Source organism: Ovis aries, chromosome 24, assembly GCF_016772045.2.
Source record: "Ovis aries strain OAR_USU_Benz2616 breed Rambouillet chromosome 24, ARS-UI_Ramb_v3.0, whole genome shotgun sequence".
Classification (NCBI taxonomy): Eukaryota; Metazoa; Chordata; class Mammalia; order Artiodactyla; family Bovidae; genus Ovis; species Ovis aries.
This window is the reverse complement of record NC_056077.1, coordinates 18,828,212-18,852,879: the sequence shown is the minus strand read 5'-3', so window position 1 is coordinate 18,852,879 and position 24,668 is coordinate 18,828,212. Positions and strand designations below refer to the sequence as shown.

The window sequence follows — 24,668 nt, the reverse complement described above, 5'->3', positions numbered from 1 at the left end:
TGTAGAAATAAATGTTTTTTGGCGGAAATAGAAAGATGACTTTAATCCCCAAGCTGGCAGAGGAGAGAACACGTAGACTTGTGCCTCAAGAACTGTGTCTCCCCCCCCTCATGGGGAATCAAGGGGATCACACAGTTGGGGCTCATAGTCAGAGGCTGGAGATAAAGAACAAACATTTAAGGATCCTGTACTCTTTCTTTTTACATTGTTTCAAAACAGTCAATAGGCTGGCGTCAGAGAGCCCAGTAACTTGGGTCTGGCAGGCAGTCCCAGGAGGTGGGTCCATTGTCTTTTGTGGATTGCAACTTTCTTTCTGTAATGCAAAATGAGGGAAAAACAAACTATAAGGGGAGGTTTGTAGAGAGAGTACCATGAAGGTAAGCATCAGGATGTGACTAGCATAAAATCAAAAGGTAATAGATGCAAAGTGTGGCTCATGCAGAGTTAGAGGGTGATAGGTGTGGGATATCCCTGGAGAAGGGTATGACAACCTACTCCAGTATTCTTGCCTGAGAATTTCATGCACAGAGGAACCTGGTGAGCTTACAGTCCATGGGATCACAAAAGAGTCAGACACAACTGAGCAACTAGCACACACGCGTGCACGGGCGCATGCATACACACAGTTGCAGGATATAGCTTACATAACAGGTTAGCCTTCTGAAAAGAAGGAAACTTAATTATCAATGCAGACTGTAGATCAGGAACAGTTAAAGTAGACACGGACTCAAAAGACAAAAGAGAAAAAGAAAACTATTTTTTATTTCACTGCAAGACATAAACACTTCATATTCACAAGGGTTCTGATGACACCAGCACTTTAAAAATTTCCATGGGTAACTAATTGAAAATAAGTTAAAACTGGGCAGACTGTAAAGAAGAAAATTTCCACAGTCGATTCCACACACTAGTTAAAATCAAAGCCCATGAAAATGTGCTGCACATCAGGAATTGTTAGAGACGTGCAAATCAAAAACACAGCGAGGGAAGACTGCACCTGTTTGAAAGGCCATCCTCAGTCTACAAAGGTGAATGGTGGAGAAGACACGGAGGAAAGAGCTCACTCACGGTGCTGATGAGACGTAAATGCTAACAATCACTGTTGAGAGGAGTATGGAACTGCCTCTTTTAATTTTTAGTAAGACAAACATATTGATTCCAGCCCAGATCACAGGAGGACTTAAAACATGTCCTGCTCAGTGTTCCCTCACTGTCAGAACCAACAAGGGAAGAAGGTACCTGAACAGCAGCTCCGCCCAAAGCCGGCAGACAGCCTCGGTGAGGGACACATCAGTCCAGTCTCTTCCTCGTCAGGGGGTTAACAAGGCTCCCCCTCAAAGCAAAGGGCTCCTTAACCTCAAATTCATTTTGCACAGAGAAGAGGAAAGAATCAGACATAAACTATAAATTCAATCAAGTATCTTTATTTTTAAATTTAAATATAAGTAGTGAAGGATAAAAGCAGTAAAAATTACACTTTAAGTGAATAAATTACAAACTAAATCAACTATATATTCTGGCTTATATAAAAAAGAGGAGAAGGATGGAAGCCACAAAAATTACTCTAAGTGAGCAGCCCTTGACTAAGTGGGTACCACCCAAGTTCTCCAGTCAACTCCACCGCTAGACTCGGCTGCAGACACTATCTGGGAATCAGAGCTGCTCTTTTCATCACACCAGGAGGGGCCTTCTTTGTCACCAGGGCACGGAGAGAACCCAAGTCTCTGCATTCAGGCTCCTCTTTTGCCAGACTCTAAGAAGAAGGCTCAACCTGAGTTGTGTTCTTCACCTTCTGCTGCAGGTTAATGGTGGTAAAATGAGGCAAAGGAAGCTCCTAGAACTTGGGCACCTCCCCTTTCTGCAGCTGTTTTATTTTCTTCTCTTTCTGTAAGTGACTTTTTTAAATCAAAAGAGAAACAGTGTATTTCCACAGTTCTCCTCACCGGGATTTTGGGCTTAAAAGGTACTCTGTAATGAGACAATTGTTGAGCTCTTATCACTACGGGCTGCTTCTCATCCTCTTCGTCTTTGTTGGGTTTGGGGGTTCTCTTTTTCCAAACAAAGGCAGGAGTCCTGGGGACAGTGAGTGGAATTTCTTTCTTACCGGGAACACCCACAACACCTAACAAGATACCATAGGGCAAGTCTTTGCTTAAATTTAAATTGTTTATCCTCCAATACCCTCTTTGCTTCTCGCTGTTTGATTCTTTTCTCCATTTCAAAATCAAAGCCAATAGGCACGGTGGGTGTCTTCTCTGGCAGTTTCCTAGGGAAAATGCACCCACTGTAAAAGAATGCCAGAATCCACTTTCCATGCTTTAAATTTGTAGAGCCCTGCTTCTACTGGATTACATTTCTTGGATTTTGTGTTTGTTTCCAACATCTTCACCACTTCTTGCTGCATTTTTATTCTCTTCTCTGACTTTTGCTTCTCCAGTACTTTTTAGGATCTTCTGTATATGGAAAGAAGAACCTGAAAAAGAATAAATATGCATTTATGCATGATTGAATTAAGTTCCTGTACACCTTATACAAACACAACATTGGAAATCAACTCTATTCCAATATAAGATCAAAATGAAATTGCACAGAAAGAAAAAGAAAAAAGAAAGGGACATGAAAAAATGCTGCCGCCTTGTGGCCATTTTCCATACCAACAACATTGAAAGCTGTGCTGATCATTTCAGTTCAGTTGCTCAGTTGCGTCCGACTGTTTGCGACCCCATGGACTGCCAGCAGCCAGGCTTCCAAGTCCATCACCAACTCCTGGAGCTCAAACTCATGTCCATCAAGTCAGTGATGCCATCCAACCATTTCATCCTCTTTTGTCCCCTTCTCCACTTGCCTTCAGTCTTTCCCAGCATCAGGGTCTTTTCCAATAAGTCAGTTCTTCGCATCAGGTGGGCAAAGTATTCCACTCTAAGTGACAATCCATGGACAGGATTTTCCAAGGAACCAGAGTTGGGCATGAAGAACTGCTGCCACCTTGTGGCTGTGTCCGGTAAAACAACTTTAAAACCAGTCCTCAAGGAGTCTTACTATTCAAAAGGCCTGTGCTCAGTCATGTCCAACTCTTTGTGACCCCATGGACTGTAGCCTACCAGGCTCCTCCATCCATGGAATTCTCCAGGCAAGAAACTGAAGTGAGTTGCCATTTTCTTCTCCAGGGGAACTTCCTGACCCAGGGACTGAACCCTGGTCTCTGGCATAGCACGCAGATTCTTTACTGACCAAGCCACCAGCCTAATTTTATTCAAAAGGCCTGAGAGGCTGCAAATGATTCCTTCCCTTCAAGTAACATCTGTGGGAAAAATCATCGAAAAAGAATTCAAAGCAGGATCCCAGTCCAAAAGCACCTGGAAACATACTCCTCGTTGTAAGGTGAGGGCAGAGAAAAAGACAGTGAGCCAGGCAGTCAGGTAAGAAAAGGGAAATTTATTAGAGGGAAAAGAGACGGTGACTGGCCCTTAAGAAGAACCAGCGTCCTCCCTTTCTAACGGAGTCCTTCTTCTACCCCCCCAATGAAAAATTCTCTGAAGGGATGGTCATGTAGCCGGAGGTCTGGAATATGGTGGTCTCACAGCTTTGAGAAGATAGGCGCCAGTGAGACAACAGGATGCCATTTGGGCAGTTTGGTCAGTCTCAAGGATCACTATGATTTATTGTTTGTTTGCGAGGTCGACATAATGAGCCATCTTATCAATGAGACCCCATGTGGGCCCTATCACACATGACTACCTCCTAAAATGGGGCCAATCAAGCCCACCACTAGGAATCACTTCATATTGCCCAGAAAGACCAGGATCAAAAAGATCTACTGAAACTAAGTCCCACAAAGGGCTTAGGGAAAAAAGAATCCTCCTTTTCTCTTCATTGGGATGCAAATGGGTACAGGAAATATGCAAAGCAGCATAGGAATTTCTTTAAAAAAACAAACAAACAACGACTAGGCATAGGGTAACCTTCTTTGAAGTGAAAATACCTCCTGCAATATTAATAAACAGGACGTGTCACAGCCATCAGCTATTTCTGGCCTCCAAATGTGAATGAGGGTGCCCCTAACTGCGATCCTTCAGATGCTGCCAACCCTCAGGGTGACTGCTGAGGAGCTGGGGAATGCAAGAAGCAAGGTGAACAAGGACACAGGATTCGCGCCAGATAGCTGAGAGGCATATGAAAGGAAGAATTCAGTGAGCTCAGAGGCTTGCAACTCCCCATACATAGAATGTATACCTGATCTTTGATATTCGGAATACCTGCTGCCTCTGTTGCAAACTTGCATACAGCCTGACTCCCCCTCCTGCCTCCTTGTAGCACGTTTCTCAGAGCTACTGAGATGCTATCTCCTGGGCTCAGAGTCCTACACATTACACCAAATAAAATAACTCTCTACTTTCAGATTGTGACTATAAATTTTAGTCGACACTTCTGATCGAGCTATTCTACTGTCCCACTCCTCGGCTTAGATCCAGAGAAAACCAGAATTTGAAATGACACACACATTCTTGCTTTCAGGGCAGCATGATTTACAACAGCCAAACCAATTGTCCAGAAACAGAAATTGAAGTCTAAGAGGTACACCTCTCCACTGGAATCCTGCTAAGTCATCAAACAGCACAGAATAATGCCAGTGGCCAGAGCATGAATGGACCCAGAGACTGGGATACTAAGGGAAGTGAGAGAGAAAAATAGCATAAGATAACCCTGACTGATGGAATCTAAAAATTCATGCAAAGTGTTAGGTAGGTAGAATAGGGAAAAGGAGTCCAAAATGGCTGTGGCTAAAAGACAAAGAAGGGAAAAGCCCGCAAAAATAGAACAAAAGAAGGTCTGAGGACTGGACCTGAGGTAAAACAAACAACACTCCTGGCTGGCCCAATTTACATAGGACAGGCCCAGGGAGAGAGAAACATATAAAAAGAGGAGCCCAAGCCAGCTCTCTCTCTCTCTCCCCTGTGCGCTGGGGTGCTCTTCTCTTCGCATCTTTGGATCAATGTGCCCTCACGCCTCAGAGATGGATTTTCCTGCTATCTTCTAAATAAAATAGAGCTATAACACTGAGCTGTAACACTGATTTGTCTAAGAGCTTTAACGTGGTCCTTTCAAGACCTGAGATCTATAACATGGTCTGTCTAAGACCCGAGAGCTGTGACACGCCGAGGGGGCTTTAATGTCCGTCACTCCAAATCTTTGTTGTGACAAGACAAAGAACCAAGGAACATACACTTGCGTGACAAATGGCACTCATTTACACAAGAGAAATAGTCTCACAGACTTCCAAAACCAACTTATGATTCTCAGAAAGAAAATGTTAAGGCAGAATGAATTTCAGGTCTTCCTGAACAGTATAACCTGTTTCCCCCACTACCCACACAGGGAGAAGGTATTTGCCTTACTCTTCCCCCACCCAGTATATGTGCCTCATCCAACTGGCAAATGACCTGCAAGACCTCTATCTCACTCCTTGAACTCTGGGTATAAATGTGGACTAAGGACCCCTGTTCAATCAGTTCTCCCTTGAGCCCACCCGCTGTTCTGACAGTGTCTCCCACTCCAATAAACTTTAATTCCTTCTCATTCTGCCTCCCATCTGAAAATTCTTTTCCAGCCCGTGCACAGACCATGACATACACTTTAATAGATATCAAATGAAGAAGCCAAAAGGACCTACTGAATACCATAGGAAAGGCTAGAGAACACAGTGTAATCACCTCACAGTAAAAAAGAACCCGAAAGAGAATAGATGAATGTCTAAGTGGAACTGAATCAAGTTCTTGTACACTGGAAACAAACAGGACAACACAAATCTACTACAACATACAATCACAATGAAATTATAGCAGAAAAACAATCAGCGTGAGGCCTGAAGACATGTGGTTGCCTTCTGGCTTTCTGCCATAAAACTACTTGCAAAGGTGTGTGGATGGGCACTCCATATTCATAAGGACCACAAGACAGCCAGTAGGAAATACCTCCCCTCACAAAGTGTTCTAGGGCTGGTCAATGAAAAGGAAGTGCAACTTGGGCAGACTGTCAAGAAGCCAATTTCAATAGGCAAGTTTCAATCACTCCGTTCTAAACAAGTCCCATGAAAAGTTGTCAACATTGCTAAGTGTTCAAAAAATGGAAATCCAAAGTACCACGGGGTATCTATCACCTTACACCAGTCAGAATGGCCATTGTCAGAAACTGCACAGACAGTAAGCTGTGGAGAGGGTGTGGACAAAAGTGAACTCATCTCCATTGACGTTGAGGACGGACCTTAGTAAGAGCAATGATGGACAACAGCGTGGAGGTTCCTCAAATTGTGCAAAACAGGATGAGATGGGAAGACTAGCTAACACTGTTAGGGAAAGCACATGACTGAAACTGCCCACCCTGGCCAGGCACCATAGTAACCATTTGCATGAGTTATTTTACTACAAGAGGTCCTGGTAAGGAACAGGGAATTAATAAGCCTCCACCAACCGGAAGAGTTTGGAAAAGGTCAAAAGGAGACACCACCTGTCCAACCACCTCCCAGAATCCTTCTCTCTGGCATCCCTCTTGGCTGAACAAGGTGTGCACCACCAGGAAGGACTCTGAGTCAGAATGATTGGCTAAGGACAACCTGGAAACTAATCCCATCACCATAAAACCTGAGACTGCAAGCCATTTGACAGAGCTGTTCTCCTGGGTTCCCTTACCCTACTGCTCTCCACCCGGGTGCCCTTTCCCAATAAAATCTCTTGCTTTGTCAGCACATGTGTCTCCTCAGACAATTCATTTCTGAGTGTTAGACAAGAGCCCACTTTTGGGCCCTGGAAGGGGTCCCCCTTCCTGCAACAGCACCATACACCAAAAGAAATTCCAAGTAATATAAAGTTCCAAGTGTAAGCACAGATCCTGGGAAATTCCAGAGGAATATTTCAGAAGGACACTCTTTGCCATCAATCGCATGCACTTCGTAGAATAATGGAAAATAAACCAGAAATAAGAAAATGGGAAAATTAATCTCAACATCATTTGCACAGCAAAGAAAATCCTAAAGGAAAGACAAAGACAACCCTCAGAATAGGAAAAACATTGGCAGACAAAGATACCCGAGATGAATTGGTCTGTAACACACATAAACAGCTCTTGTAGCTTCATCAAAAATACAAATAACCTCTTAGCCAAAAGAAAAAAAAAAAAAGCGGGGGCTATTGTTTTGTTGAAAGTTTTCACTTTCGTTTTTCACTTTTGTCTCAGGTTCAAAGGATTTGGTAACAAAATAGGCCACTTGTTCTATATAAATAAATAATACCAATAATTATTAGAGAATTTTCTGGCTGACTTTCAATATACTAACATTAAAAGAAAACAGAAATAAAAACAGCAGAGGCTACATCATCAAATTGGGTTCTGACCAACATTCAGACTCAAATGGCTCTGGGAAGCCCTATGTCACAGCACATCTGGAGTCCCAGTTGGGAAAAGGTCCCAGGCAGTAAATCCACTCTGTGGGTTTGAGTTCAAAGATTGCAGTTCAGGGATCCTGCTGATAATCCCAGGATACAAACTGATATCTTCATCAATCTGTGAGCAAATGGTAGCTCTGGTGTCATGTTAATACTGTTTGTTTTGTCTTGAAAATGGAATGTTGTTCAGCCTGGGGCTTGGTCATCCAGCCCCCCTTTAGGGGCTCAACAATTGCAAGATTTGTCCATTATCTTATCTGTGGTGCCACAAGTCTTGCACTCACAGCAGGCAGTCAGGGCAGTGTCCAGGCAGTTAGAGGCAAGGTCAGAGGCCTGCTTCAGCATCAGTCCTCCCAGTGAATGTTCAGGGATAATTTCCTTTATTATTGGCTGGTTTGATCTCCTTGCTATCCAAAACTCTCAAGAGTCTTCCCCAACACCACAGTTAGAAAGCACAAGAACCATGGAACCCTGCAATCTCCTGCCTGGGTGTAGATTTGAAGAATTCCAAAATGTTCAAAGACACCTGCACCCCTACAATCATGGCCACAGTAGATACAATAGCCAAGACACGAAAGCAACCTAAATGGAGAAGGACAGATGAATGAATAAAGAAGATGGGGTACATAAACACAGTGCCATATTGCTCAGCCAGGAAGAGGGATGTAATAATGACATCAGCTGCCGCAGGGAGCAAAGTAGAGATAATCAAGCTAAGTGAAGCAAGAGAGACAAGGAAAGACTAGTATCATATGATATCCCTTCTAGGAAGAATCTGAAAATGAATACAAATGAACTTCTTTTCCAAAGAGGAACAGCCTCACAGATTTAGAAAAGAAATTTATGGTTGCCAAGAAAAAAACCGGGGGAGGGTGGGGGGGGGTGGGGGATGGGGGGGCATCAGGCAGGGAGAAACTAGCTGGTTCAGATTAATATATATGCACTACTGTTTATAAAACAGGCCACAAGTATCCACTGTATAGCGCAAGGCACCCTACCCAACACTGTATAACCTATATAGGAAAAGAACCCAAAAAAGAATACAAACACCAATGTACAAGTGAATATAGCTGCTGTATAGCTAGCTAGCTAAGTCACTTCAGTCGTGTCTGATTCTTTATGACCCCGTGGACTATAACCCACCAGGCTCCTCTGTCTGTGGGATTCTCCAGGCAAGAATACTGGAATGGGTTGCCATGCCCCACTCCAGGGGATATTCCTGATCCAGGGACCGAAGCTGCATTTCTTATGTCTCCTGCATTGGCAGGTGAGTTCTTTACCACTAGTGCCACCTGGGAAGCCACATAGTTGCTGTATATCAGGGGAAAACCCCACAACATTGTAATCGCATACATGTGGTGGTAGTTTACTCACCAAGCTGTGTCTGACTCTTGTGACCCCATGGAAGGTAGCCCACCTGGTTCCTCTGTCCATGGGATTTCTAAGGCAAGAACACTGGAGTGGGTGGATATTTCCTTCTCCAGCAGGTCTTCCTACCTTGGGTTCAAACCCATGTCTCTTGGCTTTGCAGACAAATTCTTTACCCCTGAGCCGTCAGAGATGCCCTCAAATTACATATATACTACAATTCAAATTATATCTTTAAAAAATGAGAAGACAAAAAGCTGTGTACAGAAACTGTAAGACACTGATAAAAGACCTCAAAGACAACATAAAAAGATGGAGAGATATTCCATGTTCCTGGGTTGGAAGAATCAATATTGTGAAAATGAGTATATTATCAAATGCAATATATAGAGTCAGTGCAATTCCCTATCAAATTACCACGGCATTTTTCACAGAACTAGAGCAAGCATTTTCACAATTTGTATGGAAACACAAAAGACCCCAAGTAGCAAAAGCAGTCTTGAGAAAGAAGAATGGAGATGGAGGAATCAACTTTCCTGACTTCAGATTATACTTCAAAGCTACAGTCATCAAGACAATATGGTACTGGCACAAAAACAGAAATATAGACCAATGGAACAAGCTCAAAAGCCCAGAGATTAACCCATTCACCTATGAGCACCTTACCTTTGACAAAGGAGGCAAGAATATACAATGGGGTAAAGATAGTCTCTTCAATACATGGTGATGGGAAAACTGGATAGGTAGATGTAAAAAAATGAAATTAGAACACTTCCTAACACCATAAAGAGAAACTCAGAATGGATTAAAGACCTAAGTGTAAGACCAGAAACTATAAAACTCTTAGAGGAAAATATAGGCAGAACACTCTATGACATAAATCACAGCAAGATCCTCTATGACCCACCTTCTAAAATAATGAAAATAGAAACAAAAATAAACAAGTGGGACCTAATTAAACTTAAAAGCTTTTGCACAGCAAAGAAAACTATAAACAAGGTGAAAAGACAATCCTTAGAATGAGAGAAAATAATAGCAAATGAAACAGCTAACAAAGGATTACTTTCCAAAGTATACAAACAGCTTATGCAACTCAATATCAGAAAAACATCCCAATCAAAAAGTGGGCAGAAGACCCAAACAGACATTTCTCTGATAAAGACATATCGATGGCCAGTAAACACATGAAAAGATGCTCAACATCACTCATTATTAGAGAAATGCAATTCAAAATTAAAATGAGATATCACCTCTTACCAGGCAAAATGGCCATCATCAAAAAATCTACAAACAACAGATACTGGAGAGGGGATGGAGAAAAGGGAACCCTTTTGCACTGTTGGTGGAATATAAATTGAGACAGTCACTATGGAAGACAGTATGGAGATTCCTTAAAAAGACTAGAAATAAAACTACCATATGCCCCAACAATCCCACTATTGGGCATATACCTTGAGAAAACCAAAATTGAAAAAGGCACATGTATCTCAGTGTTCATTGCAGCACAGTTTACAATAGCTAGGACATGGAAGCAACCTAGATGTCCATTGAAAGATGAATGGATAAAGAAGCTATGGTACACCTATACAATGAAATATTACTCAGCTAAAAAAAGGAACACATTTGAGTCAGTGCTAATGATATGGATGAAAATAGAGCCTATTATACAGAATGAAGTATGTCAGAAAGAGAAAAATAAATATCATATATTAATGCCTATATATGGAATCTAGAACGATGGTACTGATGGACCTATTAGCAGGGCAGCACTGGAGATGCAGCCACAGAGAACAGATTTATGGACATGGTGGGTAGGAAGGAGAGGGTGGGACTAATGGAGAGAGTAGATGGAAACATATACACTAACATATATAAAATAGATAGCCAGTGGGAATTTGCTGCATGACTCACGGAACTAAAACCAGGGCTCTGTGACAACCCAGAGGAGTGGGATGGGGTGGTAGGTGGGAGGGAGGCTCAAGAGGCAGGGGACGTATGTATACCTATGACTGATCCATGTTGATGTATGGCAGAAACCACCACAATATTATAATTATTCTTCAATTAAAAATAAACAAATTAAGAAAAAATATATCTTAAAAAAGTGGAAAAGAAATGCTGACTCCATTCCCCTCAGGTATGGTGACCAGTGTTGATGTGACATCCCCAGAGCCTGAGTAGGCTTGGGTCCCAATGCTGCAGTGTCCTGGATCTGAGGGAGCTTGAGAGGATGTGCCAGACAATGAGCCTCCCTTGGTTGGACCTGGACTTCCTGCTGCCCTCTGCATAAGTCCATGATCACCAGATCTGGGGTGGGGGGGTGTCCTGCAGTGAAACCAAGAATACTGTACCCAAAGGATTCTGAACCTGAGATAAAACAGCTTTGAAAAGTCCCCTGGGTGCCAAGTCCCTGGTGGCAAAATTCCCACCTCCAGCCTCCTTCTTTATGGGTTGCCCCACCTACGAATGGCATCACCTTCCAGAGAAGGGTGTTGAAGGACCTCTTCTACGTCCAGGGGATAAAAGGTAAGGGGGAAGGTATTTCTTCTGGAACGTTCTGCTCTGTGTGACAATCCAGGAGAAGGGCTTTCTTACAGGCTCTGATTGCCTAAGTAACCAGAGTTGAGCAGGAAAAAATGCTGCTGCTGGCCATTTCCTGTAACAACAACTTCAAAGCCAGTGCTGATGGCCTCTGATTATCCACAATGCCTGTGGGGCTGGAAAAAACACCTGACCACAGGTAATCTCATGGGGTGAACCATCAAAAACAGAATTCAAAACAGGGCCAATACTCAAGAAGCAAATTTCACCGGGTAAACTGTACTCGCACTGTATAAGATAAAAAACTACATGGAAACACACTCATCATGACTAATTATCAAATCAATGCAAATCAAAACAACACTGAGAAATCACTACACCATGGTCAGAATGGCCATCATCAAAAAGATCCACAAAGATTAAATGCTGCAGAGCTTTGAGACAAAAGGGAATCTTCCTACACTCTTGGTGGGGGTGTAAATGTGTGTAGCCACTATGGACAATAGCATGGAGGTTCCTTACAAATTCAGCACACAGGTACCATATGATCCCACAATCCCACTCCTGGGCTCAAAACCGAAGAAAATAAAAATTTGAAATGACTTGTGCACCCCTATTTTCAGAGCAACACTGTTTACTAGAGCCAAGACAGACAGTCAACCAGCATGTACAGAGACTGACAAAGGGAAACTAGGTAGGATCCAAGACACTGGAATACTCCTCAGTCAAAAACCAAAATGAAATAATGCCATTGGCTGAAGAATAGATGGGCCAAGACATTGTCATACACAGGGAAGTAAATCAGAGAGAGAGAAAAAGATATCATAAGGTGTCTCTTACAGGTGGAATCTATCAATCTATACAAAACAGAAACAGACTCACAAGCTTCAAAAACCAACTAATGCTTATCAAAAAGAAGTTAGCAAGAGTGATAAATTAAGACTCTTGCATTAACCAATACATACTAATATATATCCAATAGATAATCAGAAAAGACACACTGAGTTGCACAGGGAATCCCACTCAATGCACCCCAATAAACTATATAGGAAAATAACCCGGATGAAGAATAGATACATGTCTATGTATATCTGAATCAAGTTCCTAGATACCTAAAACAAAGACAACATTGGAAATCTATCCTACCACTGCTGCTGCTAAGTCACTTCAGTTGTGTCTGACTCTGTGCGACCCCATAGACGGCAGGCCACCAGGCTCTCCTGTCCCTGGGATTCTCCAGGCAAGAACGCTGGAGTGGGTTGCCATTTCCTTCTCCAATGCATGAAAGCGAAAAGTGAAAGTGAATTTGCTCAGTCATGTCTGACTCTCAGCGACCCCATGGACTGCAGCCTTCCAGGCTCCCCTGTCCATGGGATTTTCCAGGCAAGAGTACTGGAGTGGGGTGCCATTGCCTTCTCTGCTATGCTACCACAATACACAATAAAAATGAAAAATACAACAACAAAAAAGTAGGGCATGAAGAAACGCTGTTGCCTTGTGGCCATTTTCTGTAACAACTGAAAACTGCGCTAATAGGCATTTAACATTCAGAAGGCCTGTGGGGCTGTCAGTAAAAAAACACCTGCCTTCAAGGAGTGTCCTAGGCATGGTCATCAAAAAAGGATTCAAATCAGGGAGATGTTCAAGAAGCATGTTTCACTCACACCCATTCAAAAAATGACATGGAAAAAATGTCCCTATCGATAAATACAGAGAACTGCAAATCTAAACTACACCAAGGTATCACCGCACACTGTTCAGAATGGCCATTGGTAAAAACCCTAGAAATGATAAGTGCTGGAGAGTGTGTGGAGAAAGGGGAACCCTCCTACATGGAAGCTAGCAATATAAATTGAGAACAGCCACTCTGGAGGACGGTGTAGAGATTCCTTACACAATGAAAAGGACAATGAAATCAGAATACTTCCTAACACCATACACAAAAATAAACTCCAAACAGTTTAAAAATCTGAAGAAAAAAAGGACAGGTACTATATAACCTTTGAGGAAAATATAGACAGAATACACTTTGTCATAAACCTCAGCATCTCAGCAAGTTGTTTTTCATCTACCACTTACACTAATGAAAAATAAAATAAAAATAAATGGGACCTAATTAACTGTAACAGGATTTGCACTGCAAAGGAAAGCCTAACTGAAAGAAAAAGACAGCCTTCAGAGTGGGAAAAATTGGTTTGCAAATGAAATAGATTTCACTCCAAAATGTAGAAATAGCTCGTGCAGCTCAATATAAAAAACAGACATAAATAATTAAAAAAATTGAACCAAAGATCTCAATGGACATTTCTCTGAATAAGGCAGACACAGGACCATAAAACACATGAAAAGATGCTTAGCATCACAAATTATAAGAGAAATTGCAGACCAAGTCCAATGTGATATCACCTCAAACCACTCAGAATGAGTTAGGAGACAGGTAGGCTCTAGGTTTGACATTTACAACTGGTCTCTTGTTTACATTACATGGGGCATGAAGAAGCAGGCTGCAGGCTGAATACTTAGAATTGTTAACATTTCCTGAGACAAGAGACAGGTGGGCTCCAGGTAAGGTATTTAAAATCAGCCTCCTGTTTGCCCTCCAAAATGGAAGTAACAACAAACAGGGTAAATAGCCAGTGTTAGTCTTTTGTAAAGATGTTAAGGTAATAGTCGTGGCAGTAGTCAAGGCAAGGACAAAGAGGGGACGAAACCCTGTGTGAGTAAAGGATTAAGGGATCTCCCTCTCTCCTCTTTTTTGGACAAGGGAGACGCTACACATGCACAGAAAAGCTCCTTGTGGGTCAAAAGTCAAGGAATAATGCCAGGCCATAATGAATCTTGCTCCTCCCAGAAGCCTTCAATTCGAGATCCATCTTGACTGAGCTGTGCGTGCACACCCAGGGGAGGGTCCCAGGATATGTCAGGTGTGGAAAAATAAACAAGATCGTTGGCCCGAAGGAAGACAAAGGCCTGGAAGAACTGCCCTATATAAATGACTTGACCTCCTCTTTACTGCACTCCTCACTAAGGGGTGGGGGGACACCCACACCCTTTCTCTCTGGGTGTGCATCTCTGCCTTGCTTTTGTCTTAATTAAACAGTTTATCTATGTGCTCTCCCACTTGTTGTTGTGCTGTCTCTAATAATAAACTTTGTACTTGCATTTATAGTTTCTGCCTCTGTGACAAATGCACTTTTCACTGAGGGCAAAGATCCAGGGAAAAATAGTTTGTAGCATCTAACCCTTGCTGGTCTGGTGGCTAGGATTCCTGATTCTCATCTAGGCTTCCCAGGTTCAAATCCTGGGCAGCAAATTAAGATCTCCCTGCTGCATCACCAAGATCAAGAATGGCTATCTCAAAAAATCTCCAACAATAAAACCTAAAGTGGGTATGGAGAGAGGGGAACTCTCCCACACTGTTGTTGAAAATGTAAATCAGAACATCCACTAGGGAGAATAGTATGAAGTTTCCTTAAAGAACTAAACATATAAGTTCATGGGATAGCAACCCTATCTCTGGTTCTGGATCCTGAGGACACCAAAGTTTTATAGGACACAATGGCACCCCCTCCAGTTCTCTTGCCTGGAAAATCCCATGGACGGAGGAGCCTTGTAGGCTGGTCGCTAAGAGTCGGACATGACTGAGTGACTTCACTTTCGCTTTTCACTTTCATACATTGGAGAAAGCAATGGCAACCCACTCCAGTATTCTTGCCTGGAGAATCCCAGAGCTAGAGGAGCCTAGTGGGCTGCCATCTATGGGGTCGCACAGAGTCGGACACGACTGAAGTGACTTAGCAGCAGCAGCACCTCTGCAATCACGGCCACGCTGGGTACAGTAGCCCAAGGCACAGAAGCAACCCAAGTGTCAAAGGACAAATGAATGGATAAAGAAATAAGTACATAGACACAATGCAATATTATTCAACCATCAAGAAGGATGAAATAAGGCCATTTGCAGTCACAAAGATGAAAATAAAGGTGATCATGCTAAGTGAAGTAGAAAGACAGGAAAAGACCAGGATTATATGACATCACCTCTAGGCGGAATAAAAAATGGATACAAATGAACATCTTTTCCAAAAAGAAACAGCCTCACAGACATAGAAAAGAAACTTATGGTTACCAAGAAGGAAAGGGGCTGGGGAGAAATTAGCTGGTTCAGGTACATACTCCTAATAATAAAATAATCCAGAAGGACCCACTGTATAGCATGTGAACCCCTATTCAATACTCTGCAATAACTTATATGGGAAAAACACCCCAAAAGAACATACAGATGTCTATACATAAGTGAATAAGTGAAAATTGCTCAGTCATGTCCGACTCTACGCGACCTCACAGGCTGCAACTTGCCAGGCTCCTCTGTCTGTGGAATTCTCCAAGCAAGAACACTGGTGTGGGTTGCCATTTCCTTCTCTAATAAGTGAATAAAGTTGCTGTCTGTTGGGGAAAAAAAAAATCTACAACACTGTAAACTAATTACATTCCCCAGTTCAAATGATACAATTAAAAAAAAAAAAAAGAAATGAAATGCTGACTCTAGTCCCCTCAGACATGGTGACCTAGGCTGGAGGTGGTGCAGAAGTCGGACCATTGAGAAACCAAGCATCACACTCAGAGGGTTGGCGAACTCAGGTTTATTGAGCCTGTGGTCCCAGACGAGCTAATGCTCTGAAGTTCTGGGGCCCTGAGTTCAGGGTGAGCCTTACTCTTATAGGGTCAGTACACACAAGAACAGTTGGCACTGGTTGATTGGTTACCTGGATGCTATGGGCTTTGGGCAGTTACAGAGTGTGGGAGTTGCTATGGGTTACATGTAGGGAATTTGCAAACAGAAACTCATAGAAGCAGGAACAGAATATTCCATTCTTATCAAAACATCTTATGGTTACAGTTGATTGCTAGGTCATCTTGTTCCTATCTTGGCACAGTAAGCATATCTTACAGAAGCAGAATGAGCATGAAGTTATTTCTAGCTGAGGGTAAGTTTTCAATTTTCCTCTACTGGACCCCCTCTTGATGCCCCTTAAATCTTATAAGGCATCAACTGCTTGATCTTCTTGGCCCAGGAGCTGATAACCTCTCAGGGCTAGGAGGTGTGTGGTAGCCCTCCTGTCTGCTTGATCTTCTTGGCCCAGGAGCTGATAACCTCTCAGGGCTAGGAGGTGTGTGGTAGCCCTCCTGTCTGCAGTGGCTTCAGCTAGGCTGGAAACCATCCTCATGAATAATGGCAAGGGGCAAGGTAAGAGGACGCAGGTCCCAAGGTCCTCCTTGGGACTACCACCGTTGGAGTTTTGAATCCTCCTAGATAAGAAAACCATCCCTGAAATAGCTCTCTGGGATTCCACCCCTTCCAAGTTTGGACTGGGACACGAAATATTTTAGTAATTTCACTGGTTATTTCTTCTACAACCTTGCCTTTATCATCTATCTGTAGACAACAGTTGCTAAGATTGAACTTCCCACAGACACCCCCCTCTGCAGCCAGTAAGTAATTTAGGGCAGGTGATTCTGATAGATAGCTTTATGCATCTTGGTTTGTTGTTCTGCCAATAAATTAAGAGCCTTGGCCGTTTCATTAGTAATGATCTCAACCACTGCCTAGAATCAGATAATTCTGTTAACCACGTAAATTGGGGTTTGGTAGCCCCAGAACCCATCTTCTGCCCAAATGGCTGGCCTGCAGTATTGGATTATGCATTCAGGAGGCCATTCATCCTCTTTCCAGTTTCCAATCTGTAGAGACCTGCACTTTTTGGGGAGGCCTCTGCCTTTATAAACTGGGACTCCCAGTGATTCACCTTGGGGTAGGGGAAGTAGGAAAAAGAAGGGATGGACAGTCCCCAATATCCATGCCCCTGACCAGTTGGCTGGCAAAACTGAATACGTGTTAGCCGCACAAATCCAATAAAATCCTTCTGGAGCAGACCAACGGCCTTCAGTGGACAAGTCATCCCAGCTGGTCTTTAAATCAGGGAAGCTTGCTAGAGGGTGAGGATTAGGCTCTGTATAGTTTGGGCTTCCCCACCAATCAGAAGAGTGAGTAGTTGCGCTGTAATATTTTTTGGCCAAGACAAGAGAGGTTTCCTACCGGAACATTGAATAATGGACCCCACTGTGCCAGGCAGTTCTTGCCAATTATGGAAGTCTTTCAATACCAAATTCTGACCCTGGTTTTCTTGAATTCCCCTGAGTTGTTGAAGGGTCTCTGGGGATCTAATTCTTTGGCTTCCTAGGCCCATTGTACTCCTATATTAATTCCCCTCCACACACATAGCAAGAAAGGTTACACAGCAAGAAGAAACCATTAATGTCTGGGCTATGGTCTCTGCTAGAGCTAAGAACAGATTTTTAGTTTTGACTGGAATTGTAGGGGGTACCACTTTCTGTCTCTTCATGAAAAGAATAGAAGACCTTGTGTAAAGAACTCTGGAGTAGAACAGAAATATGGCGGAACTCTAACACAGTTCCTGGGTCAGCACCTGTCCCATGGATATAAATACCGATTTTGACGCCAGTTTTCCATTTTAAATCTCCGGGATTGAAGATAGTGAAATTGACAGGATTACATGTCCCTAGTTTACAACTGGGGCTAGCAGTTCCCTTTTGAAGTCGAGCTATCTTGCTTTTATATTCCCAGGTTGCCCACGTGACACAGCTCCAGTAAGGGCAGTAAAACCAGGGGTCGCCATAGCAGGAGGAGCGGGGAGATGCTAACTGACACATATATTTGTCATTGTTTGTGTATGTTCGCTCCCATGATAAACTCCCACAATTTGTAACACCCTTGGGGTTCTTGCCAATAGCAGCACACGCATCAAAGTATACTGACACCGGAAGGTCTTCATTTTCAATTCGTGTCTGGTTAATCAGAATCCCTTCTTTTTGGTGCCTAACCTCTAACCAATCTTCACTGATGGGGGGCAGGGGGTCAAAACAACTTTGTTTGTCATTTTGTTGACAAATAAAATAGGTTGTTTTATTATGTACACAGGTTCCTTGGACCTCTCCTTGACAGGAGAAGTGAGTATGGTAAAGCAAGGTCCAAGTGACCCCCTGAGCTGATTTAGTCATGTGTATGCATGGAGTACATGAGGGGTCTATTTTGCTTTTTAATGCACTACAGCTCAGCAGGATATAAAATGCTATTACACTAAACATTAGAGTGCACTTAATAAACCCATTATTTTTGGGTAGATTATAGCCAAAGTGACCCCTCGTATTTGACCCACAGAAAGCATCAAGGCCAGTGGTGCAACCAGTCCCCACTTGGCAGGGTGCCATCGTAACCCTGATTCTCAGATGTCCCTCGCTGAATTCCTCAAGCTTCTGCCGTGCGTGGACCAGCCAGCCCTGGAGTGACTGGAGCAGGGCTGAAGATCTTGGGCCGGATTCAGGTACCTATGAAAGAAAACCAGAAGTGTCTGGTTCGGATGAGCCTCAGCAGTCCAGGTCTCTTACCCTTCTAGAGGTGCTGTTCTCTTCACCCGGCTTTGGTGAATCCTCGGGGTGACACCTGTGACATTAACAACAGTAGGGGTCACCAGGACGACCCTATGAAGGCCTGTCCAGACTGGGCTGAAGTGATTCCTTTTTCCAGTCTTTAACCCATACCTCGTCTCCTGATGGATAGGGATGAACCCAATTGCCCGAAGGAATGGAAATCCTTCCTAAGGTTTCTCAAGTGATATAGTGGTTGGGACATCTCCAGGTCAGCTAGTTGTTGGGGTCTCCCTTGAGCTTCCCTATCACTGGGGGTGGTCTCACATATAAGATCGCAAAGGGAGAAGAGCCTGAGGCCCTCAAGGTGCACCGGGCTCAGAGCAGGGCTAGTGGTAGCATGTTGACCTAAGGTAACTGGCAGAGCTTAGATAACATAGTCTTGAGGGTCCAATTCATGCACTCAACTCTCCCTGAGCTTTGTGGCCTATAAGCCGTACGGAGTTTTCAGTGTGGCGCTTTCATTTGACTCTCAATGTCTTGGACAAATTGTGGTTTATCTCAGACACAAAGGCTGGCCCGTTGTCAAACCCTATGGAGAGGGGTAACCCTGGCCTGTTGTCAGACCCTATGGAGAGGGGTAGCCCATATCTCAGGATTATGTCTCTTAGTAGGGCCTGGCCACCTCTTGTGCCCATTCATTGTGTGGGGGGTAGGCCTCACTCCATCCTGAATAGGTGAAGACTACCACAAGTAAACATTTATAGCCCCTCCAAGGCTTGACTTCAGTAGAGTCCATTTCTGATGATGGCTGTGAGTGTGCCCAGGGAAGATGAATGGCTCCTCTATTTTTCAGGGAGAGAATAAACAAATCCAACCAGCCCACTAACAGAGTTCCCTGCTGTCTGGGCAGAAAAGGGGCCCCAAGATTTGGCCAAAAACCATGCACCCATTGTGGTGGACCTGAGGCCAGGGGCCACTCCTGTCAGACAGAGGCAATATCCAGTACCACAGAAAGCACACCTGGGAATTTGGGACTACATCCAAGCCTATGCAATGCTGAAACTCTGATTGAGTGTCAGGTTCCCTGGATCACTCTGCTGCTACCAGTCAAGAAGCCTGGAGAGGAATGATTATCCCCCCATCCAGGACCTCCGCACCATCAACGCAGTAATCATTATCCATCCAGTGATCCTGAACTGAACCCAAGGAGGTAGCTGATCGGCAGTTTGCAACCAGGAATCTATGTGTGGAAACTGGTCTGGGTGCCTAGGGGTCCCTGTCACTACTCAGTATACAGCTCTAACTATAGGAAGGTCTAGAGTACCCTTTGCAGGCCATCTCACCCCAAAGGTGGGCCATTCTGACTCACACAGGGTGTGGAGCTTTCTCAAGATCATCTTAACCCCATCTTAACCCCGAGGTCATCTTAACCCAATGGGGTTAAGGAAAAACCTTTCTCAAAATTTTTATCATACAGTATAAAACAGTTGGCTTAGAGGAGCTTCCCTCCATATTGACAAATGTCATCCACCTCTTTGGCTAGGAAGGAAAGAGGGACACACAGGAAGGGCCTCATCTTAGGGAGACCTAGGTAGCACTGATGTCACCAGTCCTGGAAGGCCCAGTATTCCCAGATAGCACAATTATATGCCTCTTTGAAGATGTCCCTGATCACTAAATGCCTCAGGGAGACAGGACTGGAAAGAGGTGATCCCTTATAATGGGATTCACAGAGGAATAATTTCAGGGGCTCCAGAGGGGATCTAGGGTGATTGACCCTCTCGAGGGTGCTAAGCTGGCAGAGAGAGCAGTACATATACTCGTCTAAGAGAAGGGCCTGAAATCCTTGGGGAATCAGGGGATTATGAAGGAAAAGGCGACAGAGGAAGGCAGCCTTGTAATGAAAATCCAAAAGTATGCAGGAGCATGTCAGAGTGTGCTACTCCACATGGGCTGGCTCAGGGGACCAAGAGAGAGGGAGGTACAGATCTGTTTGGCAAAAGGGACAAGTTTTTCGAGAAAAACCCAATTTCTCAATAAGTCAGCTCAAAGAGTCAACTGATGGAAGGGGAGAGTGAGCCTTAAAAATTTTAAGAAAGTAATTTAGGCAGAGGGCCCTAGGGTAAAAGGGCCATTTGGACATACGCAACTTCTAAATCAAATCAGTAACCAATTGTTCCCCTCCCTGTGTATCCTGCCTTGTGTTGGTGGCACAAAGAAAAACAAGGGCGGGTGCCGCCTCAAAAGGGGATTCCATTCAGGTGCCCATGTGGCCACGTTCCCATGGGGAACTTGGGTATCTCTTAGCTTTGGTGGGTCAGTATAAGCCCCTGTCCAGGATCTGACTTGCAGGAAGGGACTGGGTCCCCCAGAGACAGACACCACCCTGAGCCATAGAACTGCAGGTTAGGGCCCACTCAGACTCTGTAGTCATGGGGCCATGGAGCCACACAATCACCCTGGAGCGAGGACGAACCAGAGTGCTCACTCACACACACGTTCAGTTCAGAGTTTGTCACAGTGCCTCCCCACTCTGGGAAGGTCCCTAACTGGCGGTCTTCTTACTGAAGACCGTAGGAGGTAGTCAAGTTCCTCTTCCATCCAGAGACAGGACTTGACTGGGTTCTGTGCCCCAGGGTCTTACCTTATTCTGTAGCCATACCTGGCTAGTTGGTCCGCTTCTCCAATGAGTCTGGTCAGGGTTCAGCTGTCTGGAAAGTCAGAACACCTGTCAGGTGGCACGCTGCCTCGGTCGTCTCAGAGTTCCTCTGCTCTGGCCTGGTTGAGCCACCGGTCTGGCAGCTCAAGGGGCCGGTGTGGTTGGAATCTCACTGAGGCCTCCAGAAATACTGCAGGAGCTGGACCGTCAAGAACCCAAGCACCAACTTGGAGGGTTGGAGAACTCAGGTTTATTGAGCTGGCGGTCCCAGATGAGCTACTGCTCTGAAGTTCTGGGGCGCTGAGCTCAGGGTGAGCTTTACTCTTATAGGGTCAGTATACACAAGTAGAGCTGGTTGATTGGTTACCTGGTTGCTATGGGCTATGAGCAGTTACAGAGCACAGGAATTGGTATGGCTTACATGCAGGGAATTTCCAGACAGAAACTCACAGAAGCAGGAATAGAACATTCCATGCTTATCAGAGTATCTTATGGTTACATATGGGCTTCTCTGGTGGCTCAGAGGGTAAAGCATCTGCCTACAATGCAGGACACCTGGGTTCGATCCCTGGGTCAGGAAGATCCCCTGGAGAAGGAAATGGCAACCCACTCCAGTACTCTTGCCTGGAAAATCCCATGGACAGAGAAGCCTGGTAGACTGCAGTCCATGGGATCGCAAAGAGTAGGATACGACCGAGAGACTTCACTTTCTTTCTTTCTTTCTATGGTTACATATAGTTGACTGCTAGATCATCTTGTTCCTTGGTCAACGCAGCAAGCATCTTACAGAAGCAGAACAAGCATGAAATTATTTCCAGCTGAGTGTAAGTTTTAAATTTTCCTCTTCAGTGTCACATCCCTGGAACCTGTGCAGACTTGGGTTCCAAGGCTGGAGTATCTTGGATCTGAGGGGGCTAGTGAGATGTGCCTGGCAATGAGCCCTCTATCAAAAGACCTGGAGACTCTCCAGCTCCAAGGGTTGGGTGAGGTCCTCCTGCAGCCAACCCAAGCTTACTGCACCCAAAGGATGCTGGAATTTGGGGATGGAAGAGCTTTGAAAAGTACTCGGGGCTCCAAGGCTCTTGGTGGTTGGGATCCCAACTCCAACCTGGTTCCTTGGGGTCACCCCACTGGCAGATGACATCACCCTCTGCAGAGTGAAGTTGCAGGAATTAGCACGTGTCTGGGAAATAAAGGTTAAGGGACAAGAAATCAAGAGACACAATTAACCCTGGCAGTCTGTTACTTCTGCCACATTCCACTCAAACTGACAGTGCAGGAGCAAGGATTTCCCTTAGGCTCTGGTTGCCTAAGTGGCCAGAGTTGGGCAGGAAGAAATGTTGCTGCTTTGTCTCCATTTCCCATAATAACAACTTTAAAACTGGTGCTAGTGATCTCTGAATATTCACAAGGCATGCAGGACTAGAAAGGACACCTGCCTTCAATAAAATCCTTGGGGTAAATCACCAAAAAAAGAATTCAAAACTGAGCCAATGTTCAAGAAGCCAATTTCAACAGTAAACTATACTCACACTGTATCTGACTGAAAAGCACATGGAAACATACTCCACATGACTAATTATCAGATCAATGTAAATCAAAACAACATTGAGGAACCACCTCACCATGGTCAGAATGGCCATCATCAGAAAGAGCCACAAAGATTAAATGCTGCAGAGCTTGGAAACAAAAGGGAATCTTCCTACGCTCTTGGTGGGGGTGTAAATGGGTTCAGTCACTATGGGAAACAGCAAGGAGGTTCCTTAAAAAACTCAACACACAGGCACCATACGATCCAGCAATCCCATTCTTGGGTTCAGATATGGATAAAATAATAATTTGAAATGACTCGTGCACCCCTATATTCAGACCAGCACTATTTACTAGAGCTGAGAGAGAGAATCAACCAAGGCCAGAGACTGGAAAATGAAGACTGAGACAAATAGACACTGAACTATTCCTCACTCATAAAATAGAATTAAATAATGCCATTGGCAGTAGCAAAGAGGGACCAAGATATTACCATCTGCAGTGAAGTAAGTCAGAGAGAGAGAAATATCATCAGATATCACCTATGGGTGGAATCTGTCAATTTATACCAATGAACTACTATATAAAACAGAAACAGACTTACAGACTTCACAAATCAACTTATGATTACTAAAAAAATTAGAAGGATAAATTAAGACTTTTGCATTATCACATACACACTAATATGCATCCATTAGATAATCAGAAAGGACATACTGAGTTGCACAGAGAATGCTACTGAACACACTTTTCAGAGCAAGAATAGATACACGTCTATATACATCTGAATAAAGCTCTTGGACACCTAAAAAAACACATTGGAAATCTGATCTTTTCCAGTCCTGTACTCACTGCTGAGTTTTCCCAATTTGCTGACATATTGAGTGCAGCACTTTCACAGTATCATCTTTAAGGATTTGAAACAGTTCAAATGGAATTCCATCACCACCACTAGCTTTGTTTGTAGCGATGCTTCCTAAGGCCCCCTTGACTTCACACCCAGGATGTCTTGCTCTAGGTGAATGATCACACAATCCTGATTATCTGGGCCAATAAGATCTTCTTTGTATAGTTCTTCTGTGAATTCTTGCCACCTCTTCTTAACATCATCTGCTTCTGTTAGGTCCATACTGTTTCTGTCCTTTATTGTGCCCATCTTTGCATGGAATGCTCCCTTGGTATCAAAAGGCCTGTGCAGCTGTAAATAACACCTGCCCTCAAGTAATGTCCCTAGGAATATCATCCCCAAAGATTTCAGAATGGAGTCCAATTTCAAGAAACCAGTTTCAAGAGGTTAACAGTATTTGCACTGTTTAAAGTACAGAAGCACCTGAAGTATACTCCACATCATGAACTCCTAAAAAAATGCCAATCAAAACCACCACGAGGAATCACCTCACGTGGCTCAGGAAGACCTGCATCAAAAAGGTCTATTAAAAGGAAATCCTACAGAGGGCTTAGGGAAAAAGGAATCCTCCTTTTCTCCTTGTTGGGATGTAGAAAGGTATAGGAAGTATGGGAAGAGGCATGAGTTTTCTTAAAACAAAAAAACTAAGCATAGGGGAACCACGTGATTGGCGAACCCCACTCTCTCACTCCTGGGCTTAGATCCAGAGAAAATGTGAATTTGAATGACACATGCACCCCTGTTTTCAGGGCAGCACGATTTACAAGAGCTAAGACAT

The 24,668-nt window shown here is 43.9% G+C and overlaps 1 protein-coding gene and 1 long non-coding RNA gene across 5 annotated transcripts; both read right to left on the bottom strand.

Annotated features, from left to right (window-relative positions):
- Positions 1–1,408: 1,408 nt before the first annotated feature.
- LOC121817894 (uncharacterized) lies at positions 1,409–8,780 on the bottom strand. The gene is made up of 2 exons (XR_006057989.2): positions 2,655–8,780; positions 1,409–2,473 (listed from the first exon to the last, which is right to left on the bottom strand). It is a non-coding gene; the product is annotated as an uncharacterized LOC121817894 (long non-coding RNA).
- Positions 8,781–15,973: 7,193 nt separating this feature from the next.
- ERV3-1 (endogenous retrovirus group 3 member 1, envelope) lies at positions 15,974–24,439 on the bottom strand. Of its 4 annotated transcripts, none has more exons than XR_009598351.1 (2): positions 21,439–24,439; positions 15,974–18,752 (listed from the first exon to the last, which is right to left on the bottom strand). XR_009598351.1 is itself a non-coding variant. In XM_042240492.1 (2 exons), the coding sequence occupies exon 2, from the start codon at positions 18,633–18,635 to the stop codon at positions 17,703–17,705; it is 933 nt and encodes a 310-aa protein (XP_042096426.1). In that variant the 5' UTR covers positions 18,636–18,867; positions 21,439–21,774; the 3' UTR covers positions 15,974–17,702. The 4 variants fall into 4 exon arrangements, 1 of the variants encoding a protein (XP_042096426.1); XR_009598352.1 differs by having other exon boundaries at positions 15,974–18,867; positions 21,457–24,439; XR_009598350.1 differs by having other exon boundaries at positions 21,457–24,439.
- Between the last annotated feature and the right edge of the window lie 229 nt (positions 24,440–24,668).

Bases quoted from the DNA above. Each gene is read 5' to 3' on its own strand.
- ERV3-1 (XM_042240492.1), bottom strand. From the start codon at position 18,635: ATGGCACCCTGCCAAGTGGGGACTGGTTGCACCACTGGCCTTGATGCT.